Genomic DNA, 18,327 nt, shown 5'->3' with positions numbered 1-18,327 from the left:
TCGCCACATTCACTATGCTTCAACGTATCCTCTTCTTAAAACTGATTAAACTGAGAATTACCATTCGTGAATTGGAAGGTAAATGGATCAGAAATTCTATTAAGTTTGATTCTGGTGCTACTAGTAGTGTCGTTGGTAACAAGGACTTACTTAGTAACTTCTGTGAATCAACTGGAAAGAAGTTCTTCTTGCCTGACGGTTCGTTTGTTAGTTCCGGTGGAGTTGGTGAGTTAGAATTGAAAACAAAAGGTTTTAGGACGGTGTTGCGCGATGTTCACTTTATTCCGGATCTTAAGGTTAATTTGGTCTCGGTTGGTAAACTAACTGATAATGGTTATTATGTAGGTTTTAGTAGTAACTTTCTATACGTACATATTAATAAACAAGACCGTTTAAACAGATCTTATCGAATAAAGCTTGGATATCGTTCACCAATCAGTCAGCTCTACATTGGTTATCCCAATGGTATTAAAGAGTTGCAAGACGAAGAACCTGAAGTAGACGATTCATATATCTACTCCATATCAGACCTCGGTATTGAACAAGTCGTTGCTGATGTTTTCGGTAAGAAAGACTTGTACTATTATCATTTGGTAGGTAACCATATGTCGCTAACCAAATTAGAAAATTTAGTTCGTCATAAGAAGATTAATGTGCTGATAAAGGACAAGGAAGCTAGACGGAAGGTATCATCGTGTATTATTTGCAAACATTCAAATAGTAGACAGATATCACACAATTCAAAGACTCAGATACCTCCTACCCGAAGGTTAGAAAGAATTCATTCTGACACCATGGGTCCTATGATTGTGGATTCCGAAAAGCAGTACTTAACTACATTGATTGACCATTTTACTGGTTATACAATTGTGGTTATACATCCAATCAAAGCCGTTGCTGATACTATTATGATCGAATTAAAGAAACTCAATTCTATGTTTCCCGGAGAAATGATTCACGCTTTTAGATCCGATAACGCAAAAGAATTGCCTAGCAAATCTCTTTTGGCAACGTTGGGTATTGTTAAAGAAGTTATCCCTCCTTATTCACCTGAAATGAATGGGTTGGCAGAATCGCACAACCGTGTTATCCTCAGGAATTTACACAAGTGCATTATTAACTTCCCCAACAGGTTCAAAGAAGTGCTATCACTCTTTCGTGAATTGGTTGGTTACACTGTCTATATTAAAAATCACACACCTTGTGATCGTGATCCATCAAGGCCTGGTTGGACACCTTATGAGTTGTTTATGAACGCTAGATTTACTCCAAATTATTGGCAATTTGGTTTAGATGTTATTGTGACTCTCCTGAATTCCCAAGAAGCAAAAGGATTGAAGGTGGAATATAACAAATTATTTCCTCCAACACTTCCTGGCGTTTTCGTCGGATATGGGACAGATTCCAATAGTTATCGAATTCTAGTACTACATGAGGATAATCCAATCAAGACTTTTGTGAATGTTACATTCCTTAATACTATGAAGAATATTGAAAAATATTTTCAAAGTTTAGATGGTTTTAGACAGGTAGAACTGATAGTGAATGGTGAGAACTACAGATATCTCGGAGACGCTAGTCGCAAGGATTTCTTTACTCCCATCGATCCTGAAGTTGAGAACGAGGTTGAGTCTCCCTATGACACAGGAGACAAAGCTTCGGTAGATGCTAAGGCCACTATTCCAGAAACCGCTAGTAATAGTGCGAATGCTTCCAGATCATCACATACTCCCATTGCTAGTACGACTAGTATGCCCACAAGTGGCAGTGTGGTGTTACCTGTTCAGGCACCGTCTGATATACAGACACCGTCTGATGGAACTATGGCAAAGCAATCCAATCTACCTACTACAGGACCGCTTACTGATTTACCTGCTCTCATGGAGAAATATCCTGATCGAGTTGAGCAAATCGTAAGGGAAAAACCAGAATTGTTCAGTTATCTTAGAAAAGGACTGAAACCTTCTCTGAATCATCTGTCAAATGATAAGGAAAAGGTGGTAGATAATCAAACTACTCATTCTGGGGAGCAAAGTACCTTAGCGGCGAGTCAACTGCAACCAATCATGTCCCATCACAAACACCTCCTGACAGTTGAACAAAATGGAGAATTGCAAGTTCAACCTTCCGACAATTCAACATTGACTTCATCTGAACGGGATACTACCGAGTTGCCACATTCTGAAGTCAATGGGGGAGCATCCGAACTGCGAAAGGAAGCAATTCCACCAAGTGGACGAGTGTTAGTCTCTCCTACGACTCAGGATGGCGAAAGGACTGAAAGAGAATCAGCTGGTGGTCCAACACTTTCAGTTGAAGTTGGAAGAATTAATGACGAGTACAGCTTGAATCCTTCAAGAGAAGAAATCGTTAATTCTTACACTCAAGCTGGACGTGCCAGCACTCTCAAGGGGAGAAAACGTGGATTATCTGATGCATCTGAAGAAAGACCTGTCAGAAGATCAGCCAGACTAGCTGGTAGAATTTCTAAACCTCCTGAATCCATCAATAACTTAAGAGTGGTTGATGAGCTTATTCCAATTAGAAGAAACATATTCAGTGTTATGTCCTTCGACGACCCTCTGGGTGAACCTGAAAATTGTGCTTATGGAGTCGTATCTAATATAGACTACGACGATCCAAACTGGAAGAAGGCTATGAGATCGGAGATTCAGAAGTTCGTTGAGATGGAAGTCTTTGATGTCATCAAACCTCCTAAAGGTGTAAGGCTTATTCCAGCCGTTTGGGTACACACATACAAGGAGGACGATCCAAAACAAGAATATCACAAATCACGATGTGTTGTTCAAGGCTTTAGACAAGTAGCAGGAATAGAATTTGATCCTGAACGAGTTCTGTCACCAGTTACTGATCTAACTTCTATAAGAATCCTCACCGTTATAGCCGTAGAGCTTCAAATGGAGATTCACCATATTGATGTCAAGTCTGCCTACTTGAATGCAGTTCTCCCAAAGAACACCCCTATCTTTGTCCGTCCACCAAAAGGCTTCAGAAAGGATGACAGAGGTAGAGAAGTCTGTTGGAAATTAAATAAGGCTGTATATGGTCTCAAACAAGCTGGATTTGAGTGGTACGTTCATATTACTAAGACCTTCAAAGACTTAGGGTTAGAACAATGTGGTGAACATGAGGGCTTATATGTACTCAAACAGAATAGTGATAAAGTCTATGTTGCTTTATACGTAGATGACCTATTCGTGGTTGCTTCCAACAATGAGATCTTCAACGACTTCATGAACAAGTTGTCTTCTCGATTTAAATTGAATTATATCGGTCCAATCCTGGAGTACTTGGGTATTGAATTCAGAAGAACATCCGAAGGATATGTGCTTACCCAAGAGAAGTTCATTAATAGACTTCTCAAAGCGGTTGAATCGCAAGTTAAGACATCCTCTGGTATTCCTCGTTCTCCTGATGACAAAACCAAGGAAAAGAGAGTTATAGTCGCTGGAAACAAAGACGAGTCCTTTTACATCACAAAGGATGAAGAACTCTTGGATGTCGAGGAACATAATTTATATCGAAGACTTGTTGGTCTGTTACAATGGATCACACAGAATACTTGTCCACAGATTTCGTATGCTGTTAATGCTCTTGGAAGAAAGACTGCTAATCCTAACAAAGCTGATCTCAAACACCTTATACAATGCTTGAAGTACCTTCGTGGTAATAGAGATCTCAAGCTTGAGTATTCTCGTTCAAGAACTAAGCTGATTGATGATAACTTTGTATTGCATGTCTTTGTTGATGCTTCTTTTGCTCCTGATGGTGACAGGCATTCCATTTCTGGATTTGTCGTCTATCTCAACGGTAACCTTATCTATTGGGGGACCAAGAAACAAAAGAGCATTACCCAGAGTTCTATGGCTGCTGAACTCATCGCCCTTGGTGAGGGTGTCGATAGAGCTTCATCTGTGAGAAGTATTGTTCATGCTGTTGGATTCAAAGCACCTCATATCACCGTATTCGAGGATAATCAACCTGTTGTGAAGATCACACACAACAAGAAGATTTCTGCTAGTCGAAGACTGGTTGACATCTGCCTCAAATTTATTAGGCAAATGATCCTTGAAGACAAGAAATTGTCTGTCGTTTGGGTTGATACTAAGAACAACGTTGCAGATTTATTTACCAAGGCCTTATCTTATCCTACATTCCGCTTGCTTACACCAATGCTTGTCGATGGTAACTTATCAGTCGTTAGGAGTGTTATTAAGAAATGCTTGGAAGCCGATGGTTCATCTTTCGATAATCTAAACAGTGAAAGTTCTAATCATAGCTCAGAATTGAACTTTATCCTGTCCAGTATAGATCTCGAAGAATTTTTCATTGATGAGACCATAAACTAACTGACTTGAAGTTACAGTGATCGCTTGAGATAAGTGTCGAAAATCGTTGACACCCTTGGCTGCAAAATGTTGTAGAGGAGAGCCCGAGTGGCGCTACCTTATACTGTTGTTCCATCTCAAATGGGAACCTATTATAAACTGGTCTGACATTGCATTTTCTTACTGATTTCCCGATGTCTGTCCACCCCTAACAGGTTCCAGGGGAGTGTTCGATTATTGTATATCGGAGCGCGTATCGGAATAGTAATATGCCGTACCTTCTCGGATTATAATTCCCGAACATGGAAAGTTCTTCTCTCATCTTCGATAATGTTCCATGGCCATCGAGAGATGATCTAGAGAAGAATATAAATAGACAGGGATTTTCCCGGTCTATTAGGAATGTAAGGGAGGGGGGCAAGGATTTTTTCTATATATTTTACATATTATTACTTAGTTAATACCATATTATTTTGTTTGCTTAGAAGATCCAAACTGCAACTTTATTATAATCTTCTGGGTAGAATAACAAAAATGTTGCAGAATTTATTGATTTTAAATCAAAAACTATTCCAGAAGCAAGTTACCTACAATACTTGAGACAACCAATTGCGGAATAGAAGAGAATATCCAAAACATTGCAACGTCCCGCGCTTTTTTAACTCTGTATCCGACTTTGTTCAAGTTAGCTAATTAATTGTTTATTGACGCCACGCAATACCCAACAAGATGACCAATACTGAACACCACTCGTTGAACGACTTACCTGAAGAAATACTTCTACAAATATTTAAATATTTGTCACCTATAGAACTTTTGGAACTTCAATTGGTAAACAGAAAATTTTGTGATATAGTAACTCCATTATTATGGCGGTCAATATATGTCTATGATCTAGCTGATGATGTAAGGGCCGGTAGGTGTTGGCGCAGCTACTGGTGGATCAGTATGGGTACATTTTTGCATTTGGCAAGATCTAGAGAGCTTAAAACTGAATACATGAAGACCTTGGTATTTTGCAATGATGACTACGTATCCTTGGCATGGTTAAAGAAGTTAAAGGAACTTTGCGGGTGCCGCATCATTTTTTCCCGAATTATCAACTTGGAGGTTTATCAGTGGTTCTTGGGTAGTGCGTACAAACAAAATCTGGGGTTTGTGTTGTATACTGAGGGATACCAATATATCGTAAAGGGAGGACCTGACGGCTACCCGAATATGAGTCTATTAAAGAGTGTAAGAATAGATACTCCTCTTCAAGAATTTTACGACAACTTGCCGAATATGACCCTGCTCAGGTCTCTTCACATTGAAAATCCCGCTCAGTTCACATTGGAGAAAAAGATTTGCTTAAAAAATCTTTGTATTGCCCGTAAAAACTGGAACTATCGTGTTTCTATTCATCTCCTTCTACAGAATTTTGAATTGTCGAGCTTGGAATCATTGCTGATTCCTGAGGTTGAATATGTCGAATGGCGCAAGCTAAGTCAGGAACTATTCTCTATCAAAGAAATAGAACTCCAGAATTCAATAGTCCATTTGCCATTCTACTCCCTAAGGGAAGTTCATTACCTGAGAGGTATTCCCCCAGAAGACTTCAGGTTTCTATCACGGCATTTAATAACGTACTTATCAGTGGCCTCTTTGGGCGAATATGATTTGCATCGATTGGATAAAATGAAAACTCTAAAAAAAGTAAAGGTAGAAAAGAAGAAATATCGAGTGAATAAAACGAAAGGTATAACAAAGTATATTGAAATATTCAATGATTAAATAATTACTCCTGTGAAATCTCTATCCCCGACTTGAAGTGTATATATAATAGTTAAAATGGTTACGAAAATCCAACTTTTCTCATATTTAATGCTAAAACCTCGCCCTAAATCAGCTTCGACGCGTGTAGATCAATATGTCGATACAATCATAAAGCGAATACTTTAAGTTTAAGATTCTGTTCTGTGCTTTTGTATGCTAATTTTACAGAGCAATCTTTGGAATTTTCGCAGCCAAAACGACACATTTTTCAGCGACCATAGTCCACTAGAACCTTTGAGTGTGACCTCCTGGTATGAACGTGTTTGGTCGACTCAAAAAATTCTACATGAAGCGCCGTTTTTATTGATTTGTAGCCGAGGAAGAAGAAACCCTCACTTGTAGTGCTGGCTTTTTGAACTGTCTTGTAAGATCAAGACCAGTTCAAAATGAAGTGCATAGGAATTATACCCACAAAAATCACTAAATAGAAGCACACCTATAGTGCAAACAGGATATCACAGACAAGGGTAAATATCACGAATAACTAAAATTAAAATAAACTATAAATAGAACTTCACATTCATCATAGAAGAAAGCAAAACTAATTGGCATTCAATCTCCAATAACCTTAACTACAAGCTTTCCTTTTGCAGAATGCTCCTCTAACTTCTCAAGTGCCTTATCAAACTCATCAAAGTTATAGATATGATCAATCGGAATGTCAATTCCACCATCTTCAATATATTTACATCCTTTCTCCATCCAGGTAGGATCATTGGGAAGCAAGCCTAACCAATACTTATATCTCGACAAGTTCAATTTCGACATAGTCATCCTATAAAATCCCATAAACGTCGCGCACATGAGCACTCCACCACTGCTACCGGAGTAGTCTCCTACAATTGTTTTATAATAACCACCTCGTTTTATGATAGTATTCATATGTTTAAACAATTCATTCCCTCCCCAACAGTCAATAATATGATCAAATTCGCCAGTTTCTTTAACAGATTCCAAAACAGGATTTGCAATGTTTTTATGGGCTTTATAGTCGATAATAGAAGTAGCACCGTATTTAGTCAAAATTTCACGAGATGATTGTGAACAGGTTACCACCACTTCTTTGGCCTTCTCAATATGCAAGATCTGAGTAAGGAACCTCCCAACCGTGGTCCCTCCACCTAACACGAGAATCTTCTTCCCTTCTAGTTCCAATCCGCTAGCTAATGTTATCGCAGTTCCAAAAACCAAAGGCCATGCAGCGGCTTGCAACGGGGTGATATTGGATGGAATTGGGTGGAATACAAGTTCAGAAGGCAGGACCAGGAAATACTCTCCGACTGTCCCATCTGCGAATGTTCCAGGATAGAAACCTTGAATGAATTCCCCAACCTTAACATTTGTGATTTTGGATCCAACAGAAACAACCTCCCCCGAGAAATCTCTTCCAATTCCAATATAAGGACCAGCGCGCGAGAAATAAGCTAACAAAGGGAAGGCTACTTGACGCAATTTGATATCGACAGGGTTTAATGCTGCATAATGAATTTTGATTAGGATTTTATCATCAGGGATAACATAGGTAGGTGTGCCGCCTTCCAGGGTTGAAGGAGATGGTACCAATTTGAGCTGTTTGGTGAATTGAACAACAGGACTGTTACTGTTCTTATAACCGTACGCTTTGTATGATAGTTCAGGTGTTGTGAATTGCATTTTGGATTAGTCTTGGCAGTATTATCAATCCAGAAGCAATTAATTAAAAAAAATGGGAAACGTCTTAAATATATTTGCCCCTCGAGAATAAGCCCCCATTTTTTTCGGAATGGGAGAAGAGGCAGGAATCAGCCGCTCCGCGATTTCTTTTAAACCAAATCCTGTTTCACGTTTAAAACCACGAATTTATCCGTCCCGATGGGTCTGCTGTTCGATTATTGTATATCGGAGCGGGTATCGGAATAGCAGTATACCCTGCCTTCTCGGAGTATAATTCCCGAACATGGAAAGTTATTCTCGCATCTTCGATAATGTTCCATGGTCTTCGATATGTGATTTAGGGTAAGGCTTTTTCTATAAATTCTACATAGTATTAATTAAGTTAACACGATATTACTTTGCTCGCTCAGAAGATCCAAAACCATAACTTCAGTACGGACCGCAGCAACATTTCACGTGCTGGAACTAAGCACCAACAAAACTCTGAAAGTTGGCTCCCCAGAGGACCCTTAGCTAGTGATGTTGCAGGAGTCAACGCGCATAAATCAGAGGATATAGTCATCGTCCTGCAAGTGTACAAGCTTTCTTTGTATCGACTTGAACTTACTTCTTTTGCTTTTTTTATCACTCCCCAAGGCAACATGTCCAATTTCTATAAAACTCGAGGTAAATTTATTCGGACATGCTTTCACTTAGAGTTAGGTTCATGATCGACCACATCCTCGAAATCCTAAAGATAGACGTACAATATTGCCCATTCGCTAATTACAGTAATAATTAACCCTTCGAATATGCCAGCGTGTCTTGTTCAGAAAAATCATCTCTGGATTGGGGTGCGGTTTCCTAATCAGGAAATATCTGTCATGTGACTTGTCCTCTCCATAATGAACAAACGGAATTTTTCAATTTTATTCTTTTGATTTCCACCACTTTCTTTCTTTAAACCAACGCAACCAAACGAACTACAAAATAGATATATAGATAGATATTACTATGAGGCATCTATTATTAATATCATGGCTAATTGCATTGGCATCTTCCGCCATTTTAGGTGTAGATTATGGCCAACAATATTCCAAAGCAGTCTTGTTGGCCCCAGGTATTCCCTTTGAAATCGTTCTAACTGATGAAGGAAAACGGAAAGACTTATCTGGTTTATGTATAAGGCAACAGGGACACCAATTGGAAAGAACCTATGGATCACAAATGGGTTCTCTTATTACCAGATTCCCACAATCTTGTGTATTGGATTTGAAAGCATTGATTGGTAAGAAAATTGATGATCCAAGTGTATCCCAATATTCAAAGATTCATCCTGGGATTAAATTGGTTGGAGATGAAAATAGAGGAAATTCTATTAAGTTTGATTTAGGATTATCTAATTCGACTTTTCAATTTTCTGTTGAAGAATTATTGGCAATGACTTTAAGTGAATTTAAACAAAGGGCATTGAATGAATTAGAAAATAGTAAGAATGCAGCTCCATTGGTTGATGATGTCATAATTGCAATCCCACCATTTTCTTCCCAAGCTACCAGACAAGCATATTTGGATGCTTTGAAATTGGCCGGGTTTTCGAATGTGTTGGGATTGGTTGAGGAAGGAACTTCAGTAGCACTTAATTTTGCAAGTAATAAGAAATTCGAAAAGGATGAATTTAATGGCAAGAAACAATATCATTTAGTATTGGATGTTGGGGCAGGATATACTACTGCTACTTTATTTTCAATAATTCCAAATATTCAAAAACAATTAATTGTGGAAATGGAAAGTGTTGGATCTGATTCTATGTTTGGTGGAAGTTTATTAACTGATTCGGTTTATTCTATTATTTCTCAAAAGTTCTTGGATCAGTTTAATTTAAAGAATAAGGATATAACTCCAAAATTATCTGCTAGATTATATGATATTGCTGAAAAGGCTAAGATTGTTCTTTCAGCAAATAATGAATACAGCACCACTATTGAATCTATCTATGACGAAAAGGATTTCCGATTTGCTATCACCAGACAAGAATTTGAAGATCATAATGCAGATTTAATTGCCCATGTCAATCAACCTATTATTGAAGCTTTGAAAGCCAAAGATTTGTCTGTTGAGAATTTGACTTCAGTTATTTTGAATGGTGGATCAAGTAGAGTACCATTCGTGCAAAAACATGTTTCGTTATTTGTTGGTGAAGAAAAAATTTCCAAGAGTGTCAACACTGATGAAAGTTCCGCTTTGGGTACTACCTTGAGAGGATTGAATATCAAAACCGGAACTTCTAAGAATGTTGTATTAGTTGAAAAGAATCACTATAACTTTGGATATAGCGTTAATGGTAAGGATGTTGAGACAGTATTCGCCAAAGGCTCTATTGTTGGAAATGTCACTAGAGTTAACGTTGGACCAATTGAAAATCAAAATGTTACCGTTGAATTATATGAAGATGGATCATTATTTAAATCTTATACTTTTGATAACGTACTTTCGAAATATACCAAGCATAGTTGTAAATCCAAACAAACCAAGGAGTTATTCATTTCATTTGAATTAAATGAAAACAAGATGTTTGATCTTACTCGTGCCGAGATTGAATGTGTTTCACATAAATCCGAATCATTCTTTGATAAGTTGTTACACAAGAAAGAACCTGAAAGTGAAGACGAACTGGAAGATGAATCAACTACAGCAAGCACAATCAAAAACTTAAATAATACCAATGGAACTAATAATACTGTTCCAGAACCACCTAAGAAGAAATCTAAGACTAAGAAACCAAAGGTTACCTGGATTATGAAACCAGAAGCAACATATCCTAGAATCAAACCATTGTCCAGAACTGATCAAAGGGAACTTTCAAAGAAACTTGAATATTTGAACAAACAAGATGACTTGAAGGTTGAATTGGATGCCCTTAGAAACAGATTGGAATCAAGTTGTTATGGCTTACGTTCTTTCATTGACGATAATGAAGATGTTTTACAATCAGCATTATCTAAGCGTAAAATATCTACTTATTCAGATTACGTAAGTGAAGTAATTGAATGGTTGGATTTCGAAAGTGATGATGCGTCAATTGAAGATATTGAAGAAAAATTACAAGAAATAAAAACTAAAAAAGATGAATTGGATAAAATTAAGCAAATGGCAGAAGCTGATTTAAGTCATGCTGCAATGAAGAAAATATATGATGAAGGTTCGAAAATGGTTATGAAAATCCAATCGAAAATGCTTGATTTTGGTCAATCAATTAGTGAAATTAGAGCCAAATATGACAAGGCAGGTTTCAATTTTGATAAAGAAAATGATAGAATTAAATTAAGATTAATGGAAAATGATGATAAATTATTATCATTTGATAGAACCTTAGAAGCATATAGAGAAATTTTAACTGAGATTGGACAATTGGTTGATAATCCAGATGAATTTGATAGGATTCCAAGAGAGCATGTGTTTGATTGCCATTATAGATTGGGTCAGAAGATTGCTGATATGGTTAGGGATTTGATGGCTATTGAAGGTATGCATGCTAAGAGGACTGAATTGTTTGAGAGTCAATTTGAAAGATTAACCGAAAGAGAAAAACAAAGAGAATTTAGAAAGAAGTTGAGAGAAGCGTCAAAATCAATGGAAGAAGAAGCTAAGAAGACAGAAGAAGCAGCAAAAGAAGAGGAAGAAGAACCAAAGAAGGGTGAACAAGAACCGGCACAAGATGAAGCAAAAGGCTCCTCTAAACAGGCATCAGAGGAATCAACATCATCAGTAACTGATTCTACTGAGTCAAATGATGCAAATGCATCTTCTTCAGCAACCTCTGAAATTGCTCATGACGAATTATAAAACCATCATAAACATTATATAGATAAGTAGTGTTGTTTTATACAGTAATAATAAATTAAATTCATTGCAGCATTATTATATTTTAAATTTTGTCTTCCTCTTGAAGGGAGGTTCCCAAATTTTGTTTGCCATTTACTTCAATACAGAATAAATTCAGTTGCAGCTTTTTTAACTCATGACCTCACAGAGAAATAGCTATAGTGTAGGGGTTAGATATCGTCTTTTGCAATAAGCCGACAACTCGAATTCTCTTGAGTTACACCTTGTGCAAACTGTACCATCCAGTCTACTTCGAAACAAGAAATGTAGGGTGGTGTAGACCCTGTTGAAGGATTATCTGAATAATTCCAACCTACTCGAGAATTTAACAAAAGTATTTCAAACCAGTGGAAGATTATTTCGTTTCGCATTCCTTTTGGTGTCTGTTGAATTGAAAATTCAGGTAAATAAATGTGAAAATTGATTGATATCTTATTTTTTTTTTGCAGCCATCAAAACTGTAAAATAAAAAAATATTTAATTAGAAAGAGAGAAGCTTTATTTTTTAAGGGCTTTTAAATAAACCTATTGGAAAAAATAATAAAACCAACAAACAAAAAAACCAACAAAAGAAATCTCTCGATAAAATTGATTAATGACTTCTTTCTTAAACTATTCATTTAAAATAGAAGATTAATCTAAAAAGAACACGTAGATTTCAATTAAATCAAATCACATTCATTGAAAACTGCAAAAGGACGATTTTCAAATTAATATAAACAACACAAATCCACATTCATTTCCATCTCATCAACGTCACAAAAATGTCATCGACAACTAATTTCTACTCCAGAAGAAGAGATGACGACGATAATAACCCACCACGTAATCCCACCACTACAACTAACACTACAACCGATACTACGACTAATCCATCCTCATCGAGGACATCTGGAAATATCAGAAACCCATCCAATTATTCAAGAAATACCGATACACCAAATGATAATAGAGATGCTTACTCTAGAAGAGGTGATAGATATAGACCAAGTGAACCTGGGTCATACAATAGGAACGATAATGGGTATCAGCAACCTAGGGAATATAGGGATAGAGGTAGAGAAAGAGTAGCTGAGTCTTCTACTTCATACAATAGAAGCGATGAGCAACAACCCAAAGACTATAGGGATAGAGGCAGAGAAAGAGCAAAAGAACCAAGTTCGTATAATAGAACTGATGATAGCTCGTCTCGGGAGTATAGGGACAGAGGTAGGGAAAGAACAGTTGGGGATAGTAGTCAACTGACTTCATCACTGTATAGAAGAAGTGAAGATAGAATAAGAGATGACAGAAGAGGTGATGACAGAAGAGGTGGTGACGACAGGCGTAGAGATAATCGAGGAAGAGATGAAAGAAGTAGATACGCTCCCAGCGATGACAATCATTACACCCCTAGATCCTATCAATCCCGAAAAAGAGAACAACCGTCCGATCCTCTGTCATCATACAGACCAACCAAACAACCAAGACATTACGATTCACGAACTGCCGCTGCTCCGTCATCCTCCCATTATCCATCCCGTTCTGCCGAGCCTGAACTCCCACCCGCTGAAGAAATCGTCCAGATCGAGAAAGAATTACAAGTATTATCCAATATCGAACCAATTGAAGACCTTAAAGTGATTGATTCGAGATGGGGCGTGAAACCAAAAGGATTTGAACAAGTTTCGGCGCAACGTGCCAAATTATCAGGATTGTTCCCCTTGCCGGGATTCCCCCGTCCTGTTGATTTCACGAAATTAGAAGGATTGATTAAGGATAGATTATCTAACAGTTCTGATATTTTGATTGAAAGTTCGAAAATTGACCCTGTGGATTCTAAAGTGGCCAAAACTTTGGTTATTCGGAATGATTTATCCAAGATTAATTATTTGAAATTGGTGGAATTCTTTAATGATTGTTTGAAGGTGATTGATATTGAATTGAATGAAAATGGGACTAGTAATATTCATTCAAAGAAAAAGACTAAAGATGATAAATATTTGATAATTGAGTTTAATGATAGTGAATGTGCTACTATTATCTATTCGTTAAATGGGATGGAATTGTTATTTAATGCATATAAAGAAGAAAATATCCCTCGAAGTTCTGAGAATGAGAAATTTAAATTGGTGATAACTAGACCAAATGAATATCTTGTTCAAAATCTCCCACAACAACCATTAAAAGAATCAGGCATGATTGAGGAAATCGTGAAAGACAGTCCGAGAAAGATAACATTGGTTATATCCCCAGATACATCCGTCGATTCAATTAGAGAAGAATTAGAAAAGATCCATCCACTTCATGGAATGCAATATTTACGACAAAAGGGAACCAAGGATCCTCTTGGAATTGTATTTATTGAATTTGAAGTAATTGATAAAAATCATACATTGCAACAACAAATAAATCAATTATCTACATATATTGATAAAATCAAGAAGATTTCATTTGTTCATAATGTTTTCTTCTCATGTATTGATTCAAATAACCCATTAGCAAATATTCAAGATTCAATTATTGATTTTCATAATTTGAAAGCATTAGTCCGGAATGAAAAAGTTTTCCCGCATCCAAAGCTGAGAGTTATTCAAATCTTAAATGCCGTCACGGTTAAAGAATTAGCCGATGATGACAACTATCAATTAATACTTCAAGATATGAAATCTGAAGTTGGGAAATATGGAACCATTAAATCAATTAAAATCCCCAGACCTGATCATGATTTCATGCCTGATTTATTACAATTTAATCAACCTAGTTTAGGTAAAATATTTGTCGAATTCGAGGATGAGAATAATGCATTTAAAGCGATTATGGGAATATCGGGGATGCTGTATAATGATAGAACTGTATTATGTTGTTTTTTCGATTATGAAGATTATCAAAATGGATTATATTGAATAATTATTAATAAATTGTTTTAATTCAAAGGGAACTGATTTATCATATCCATGTCTGGCAATTAGATCATATAATTGTTTAGGTAATTCCGGTATAAAACTTAGACTTAATTTAATTATTTCATTTTCTTGTAAATTTGGCCAATTACGTAAAATTTTCATTGGTTGTTCTGATTGTAATAAACTTGTACGATTTATGATTAATTGTGCAACCACAAATAAAATATTCATATGAGTACCATAAGCAAATAAGAAATCCCAAAGTTTAAGTACTGACTTCAAGGGTGGGGTACTTGCACATAAGGTCAATATCGGAGCAAATGCATATATTTCAGCATTTAACAATTTTGAATTAAAATATTCACTCAAAATCGGATCAATAATCTTTAAAACCACTTCTACCAAACTAATTGCAGTATGAACCCCTTCTAAATCAGGAGTAATATATAATGGAATATGATTCGTGATCAAATTATGCAAAATAGCAAACGATTGAGGCTCACTCTTATGACAAACATATGCAATTGGCGCCAACAACACATTCAATCCTTGAACATATCCCGCTTTATTGTCAGTGGTTATTGCAATACAACTCAAAACTCTTATCAAAGTATCTTCACTCACTTTTTGATGAAATTTCTTATCATTCATCAATGTCCTAAAAGTATCATTCTTAATCTTGGCCAATACTTCACCCAGGATAGATGATTCAGCCAGTGATAATAATTTCATATAGTCATGAGTTGAGAATGGAGGCACACGGAGAAGGATTGACCAGACGTAGGATCGATACGGACATTGATCATATCCTTCGGGAATGGTAAGTCCTTCCATTAGGACGTAGTATCGGAGTTGTGAGAGACCATTTTCGAGGAATAGTTGTTCTGATTCGATGTATTGTTCAATGTTGTGTTTCTTTCGTGGTTTGGTCGTGGTGTTGGTGGTGGTGGTTGAGATGATTTGTGACGGTTTATGGGTGATTTTCAGCAGCATTGTCGTAGGGGGGAATGGAAGGTTATTGGGTGAGGATGTTTTCAAGTCTAGATGGGAGTTCCCTGGGGTGTTAATTGAAGGGAGTGTAAATTGGTTGTAAAGATTTTGATTTGATCTAATAAATTTGTAAACAAACAGAAAGTGAATAAAGAAAAAATAAAAACAACTCGTCTTAACATGTAAAAAGTGTAAGTTTTGTAGGTTAACTAAACCTTACAGATTAGCAGTATATTTCAATTTTACAGTTTGCCTTCCTAGAACTTGTTGAAGAATAAACTTCATAATCAGACAGACATTTTTATTCTTCTTGGAACTATCAGTAATATCTACTACATCATCTTATAGAATCAATAGACAATATACCCCCTTTATATATACCAGTAAGCAAGCAATAGACTAAATAGGACAAGGAATACAATGTTTGGGTTAGGTAAATTATTATATGTTGTTGTATTAACTATCAATGGAATAGCAGTATTAAGTGAAGATAGATTTCTTAATAGAATAGGATGGGGTTCAAAAGCTAATATTAATAACCCGAATATGCAATTTAATCAATTTAGTACTGGTGATATGATGATGAACTCTAACAATAATGATGGAAGTATAAAAGTAAAATTAATTAATTTAATAAGTGCAATTAGAACTTTAATGAGAATTCCTTTAATTGCAATAAATATATTAATTATATTATATGAATTAATATTAGGTTAACCATTGTATATATACTTGTATATCTATTAACTATTACTAATAATAATACACACATACATGACTTACTCATACTCATACTCCAACTACTCATTACTCATTAAAGAATTATTACCCAAGAATCTACAACTACTACTACATACAACTAACTAGTATACAAAAAGAACTAAACAAGTAAACCCATATCACTTCACTTCATGAATCAGTTGACTATTTAATCTATCTCTTGATTTTTTAAATAATTCTTCTTGTTGTCTTAATAATTCTTCTTCACTTAAACCAGAATTTTGGAATTTATTATTCTTCTTTTCTTTACCTTTCAATAATTCTTTATGTTCATTTAAAATCTTATTAATGATTGTTAAATAATTATGAAAATCTAATTCTTCTAATGCTTTAACAACATGATCAGATGCAATTGTCTTTTTAGCTTCCTTTTCAGCAATATCATTGGATTGTGTACTTAACATCATAATAAACTCAACACTACATTCAGTAATTGCTTCTCTTGCATCTTTAGATATAGCAATATCTTTAGGTAATATCTCACCTATTATCTTTTGTACTGTAGCCTTGGGTAATGATAAATCTTCTGATGATGATCCTGAATATTCCGACATTTTCCCTTGTTGTTAGTTCTGTATATTAATTTGATGGTTTATATCTATCTATATTATCTGGTTTATCAGTTATAACACGTAAATTCCAAAAGGATTCTATTCAATAAGTTCTTGATATATATTAAAGGCTCTTCATATGTAAATGGCTGAGAAAAGAAGAAGTCCCAAAAAAAAAGATTGAGAAATGTCGCACTCTTTATATAAAATCTGTTTTTTTTGTGTCTGTCTGACAGTTTTGATGATGTGTATTGTTTACTCGTAAAAAAATTATCTGATTACGTCAGATTCGGACTATTATTACATAATCAATTTAAATATGGTGTTCTCCAAACACTATGTATGATCACGATGACTCAGTTACAAACTTTGAAATTGCTTCAACAAACTCTTTTGGTTTCTCACTAGATATCCAATGACCACAGTCAAACTCTTCATATTCAACATCATCAAAATATCTATCAAATTCATAATAATATTCTGGTAATACAAATTCAGATTTCTTACCCGATAATACCAATACTGGTTTCAAATATTTATCAGCACTTCCAATATTTGGCCAACCTCCCAAACTAGGCACAATCCCATGTTTATAAAAATTCATAACCGGTGTCTTAAATACTTCTTTATGTGGATTCTTGGCCATTGAAAACTTATGATGTCCAGGTTTAGTCAATAAATTCTGCATCAAAAATTGTCTAACTACGGGATCAGGTTCATATTTCGACAACATCCGTTCAACCTTCTTCACATCCACAACTCTCTTCCCCTCTGCATCTTTAACATCGGGATGCTTTTCTTCCACTTCACACATCCCCAATAAATCCCATTCATATTGTTTACTCAATGGTTTATAATGCGGAGTATTATCAACCACCACCAATTTCTCAATTAATTCAGGATAAAGTAAACTTAAAATCATACTAGCTTTAGCTCCCATTGAATGTCCAACTAAAATAACCAGTTTCCAATGTCTATCCATTATAAAATCATGTAAATCCAGTGCTAATTGAGAGTAAGTATGGGGTAATACATGGGGAGCATCACCATGATTTCTTAAATCAACTCCATATACGGGATGTTTTGTAATTCGACTGATTTCTCGTCCGACAACATTATAATTCGACTTGTTTCCAAATAAGCCATGTACCATTAGGATGGGTGTGAGTGTTTGGTCAATGTGGTTGGAATATGGTTTATATTGTTTATAAGGTAAGATGACTCTTTCTTCAAAGGGGAGATCGGGAATATCATCAAGATGAAATGAGGGGTGGAGATCTATTGGGGAATTGGATGTGTTGGGGGTTGACAGTTGGGTTGCTACCGATAGGAATCGTTTCAGAGAAACCACTGGAGTTCTTATAAGTCCTAATCTACTGATCATTTTATGATGCTTCTATAACTGAAAGGAAAAAGAACAAGGTTAATAAGGAAGACAAA

General features: G+C 35.9%; 8 protein-coding genes across 8 annotated transcripts; 4 read left to right on the top strand and 4 right to left on the bottom strand. All coding sequences in view use genetic code 12, as the record gives it.

Moving 5' to 3' along the window:
• Positions 1 to 14: 14 nt before the first annotated feature.
• J8A68_003586 (Ty1/Copia family ribonuclease HI) lies at positions 15 to 4,370 on the top strand (the record flags this gene model as incomplete). Its single annotated transcript, XM_049407457.1, has 1 exon — positions 15 to 4,370. The coding sequence occupies one exon, from the start codon at positions 15 to 17 to the stop codon at positions 4,368 to 4,370; it is 4,356 nt and encodes a 1,451-aa protein (XP_049263135.1).
• Positions 4,371 to 6,716: 2,346 nt separating this feature from the next.
• Positions 6,717 to 7,817, bottom strand: J8A68_003585 (YIM1; the record flags this gene model as incomplete). The annotated part of the gene is made up of 1 exon (XM_049407456.1): positions 6,717 to 7,817. One exon carries the CDS (start codon positions 7,815 to 7,817, stop codon positions 6,717 to 6,719), a length of 1,101 nt encoding a protein of 366 aa, XP_049263134.1.
• Positions 7,818 to 8,810: 993 nt separating this feature from the next.
• Positions 8,811 to 11,642, top strand: LHS1 (Hsp70 family chaperone; the record flags this gene model as incomplete). Its single annotated transcript, XM_049407454.1, has 1 exon — positions 8,811 to 11,642. The coding sequence occupies one exon, from the start codon at positions 8,811 to 8,813 to the stop codon at positions 11,640 to 11,642; it is 2,832 nt and encodes a 943-aa protein (XP_049263133.1).
• An 803-nt stretch (positions 11,643 to 12,445) lies between these two features.
• Positions 12,446 to 14,566, top strand: J8A68_003583 (uncharacterized protein; the record flags this gene model as incomplete). Its single annotated transcript, XM_049407453.1, has 1 exon — positions 12,446 to 14,566. One exon carries the CDS (start codon positions 12,446 to 12,448, stop codon positions 14,564 to 14,566), a length of 2,121 nt encoding a protein of 706 aa, XP_049263132.1.
• Positions 14,567 to 14,586: 20 nt separating this feature from the next.
• BUB2 (Bub2p) lies at positions 14,587 to 15,559 on the bottom strand (the record flags this gene model as incomplete). Its single annotated transcript, XM_049407452.1, has 2 exons — positions 14,587 to 14,621; positions 14,668 to 15,559. The coding sequence occupies 2 exons, from the start codon at positions 15,557 to 15,559 to the stop codon at positions 14,587 to 14,589; spliced, it is 927 nt and encodes a 308-aa protein (XP_049263131.1).
• Positions 15,560 to 15,976: 417 nt separating this feature from the next.
• Positions 15,977 to 16,273, top strand: J8A68_003581 (uncharacterized protein; the record flags this gene model as incomplete). Its single annotated transcript, XM_049407451.1, has 1 exon — positions 15,977 to 16,273. One exon carries the CDS (start codon positions 15,977 to 15,979, stop codon positions 16,271 to 16,273), a length of 297 nt encoding a protein of 98 aa, XP_049263130.1.
• Positions 16,274 to 16,455: 182 nt separating this feature from the next.
• NCB2 (negative cofactor 2 transcription regulator complex subunit) lies at positions 16,456 to 16,890 on the bottom strand (the record flags this gene model as incomplete). The annotated part of the gene is made up of 1 exon (XM_049407450.1): positions 16,456 to 16,890. The coding sequence occupies one exon, from the start codon at positions 16,888 to 16,890 to the stop codon at positions 16,456 to 16,458; it is 435 nt and encodes a 144-aa protein (XP_049263129.1).
• A 343-nt stretch (positions 16,891 to 17,233) lies between these two features.
• On the bottom strand, positions 17,234 to 18,271 carry J8A68_003579 (putative hydrolase; the record flags this gene model as incomplete). The annotated part of the gene is made up of 1 exon (XM_049407449.1): positions 17,234 to 18,271. The coding sequence occupies one exon, from the start codon at positions 18,269 to 18,271 to the stop codon at positions 17,234 to 17,236; it is 1,038 nt and encodes a 345-aa protein (XP_049263128.1).
• Between the last annotated feature and the right edge of the window lie 56 nt (positions 18,272 to 18,327).

The sequence above is a fragment of the Hemisphaericaspora subhashii genome, assembly GCF_019202705.1.
Source record: "Hemisphaericaspora subhashii strain CBS 10753 chromosome Unknown scaffold53, whole genome shotgun sequence".
Classification (NCBI taxonomy): Eukaryota; Fungi; Ascomycota; class Pichiomycetes; order Serinales; family Debaryomycetaceae; genus Hemisphaericaspora; species Hemisphaericaspora subhashii.
The sequence above is the reverse complement of the archived record's forward strand: the minus strand, read 5'-3'. Positions and strand labels throughout refer to the sequence as shown.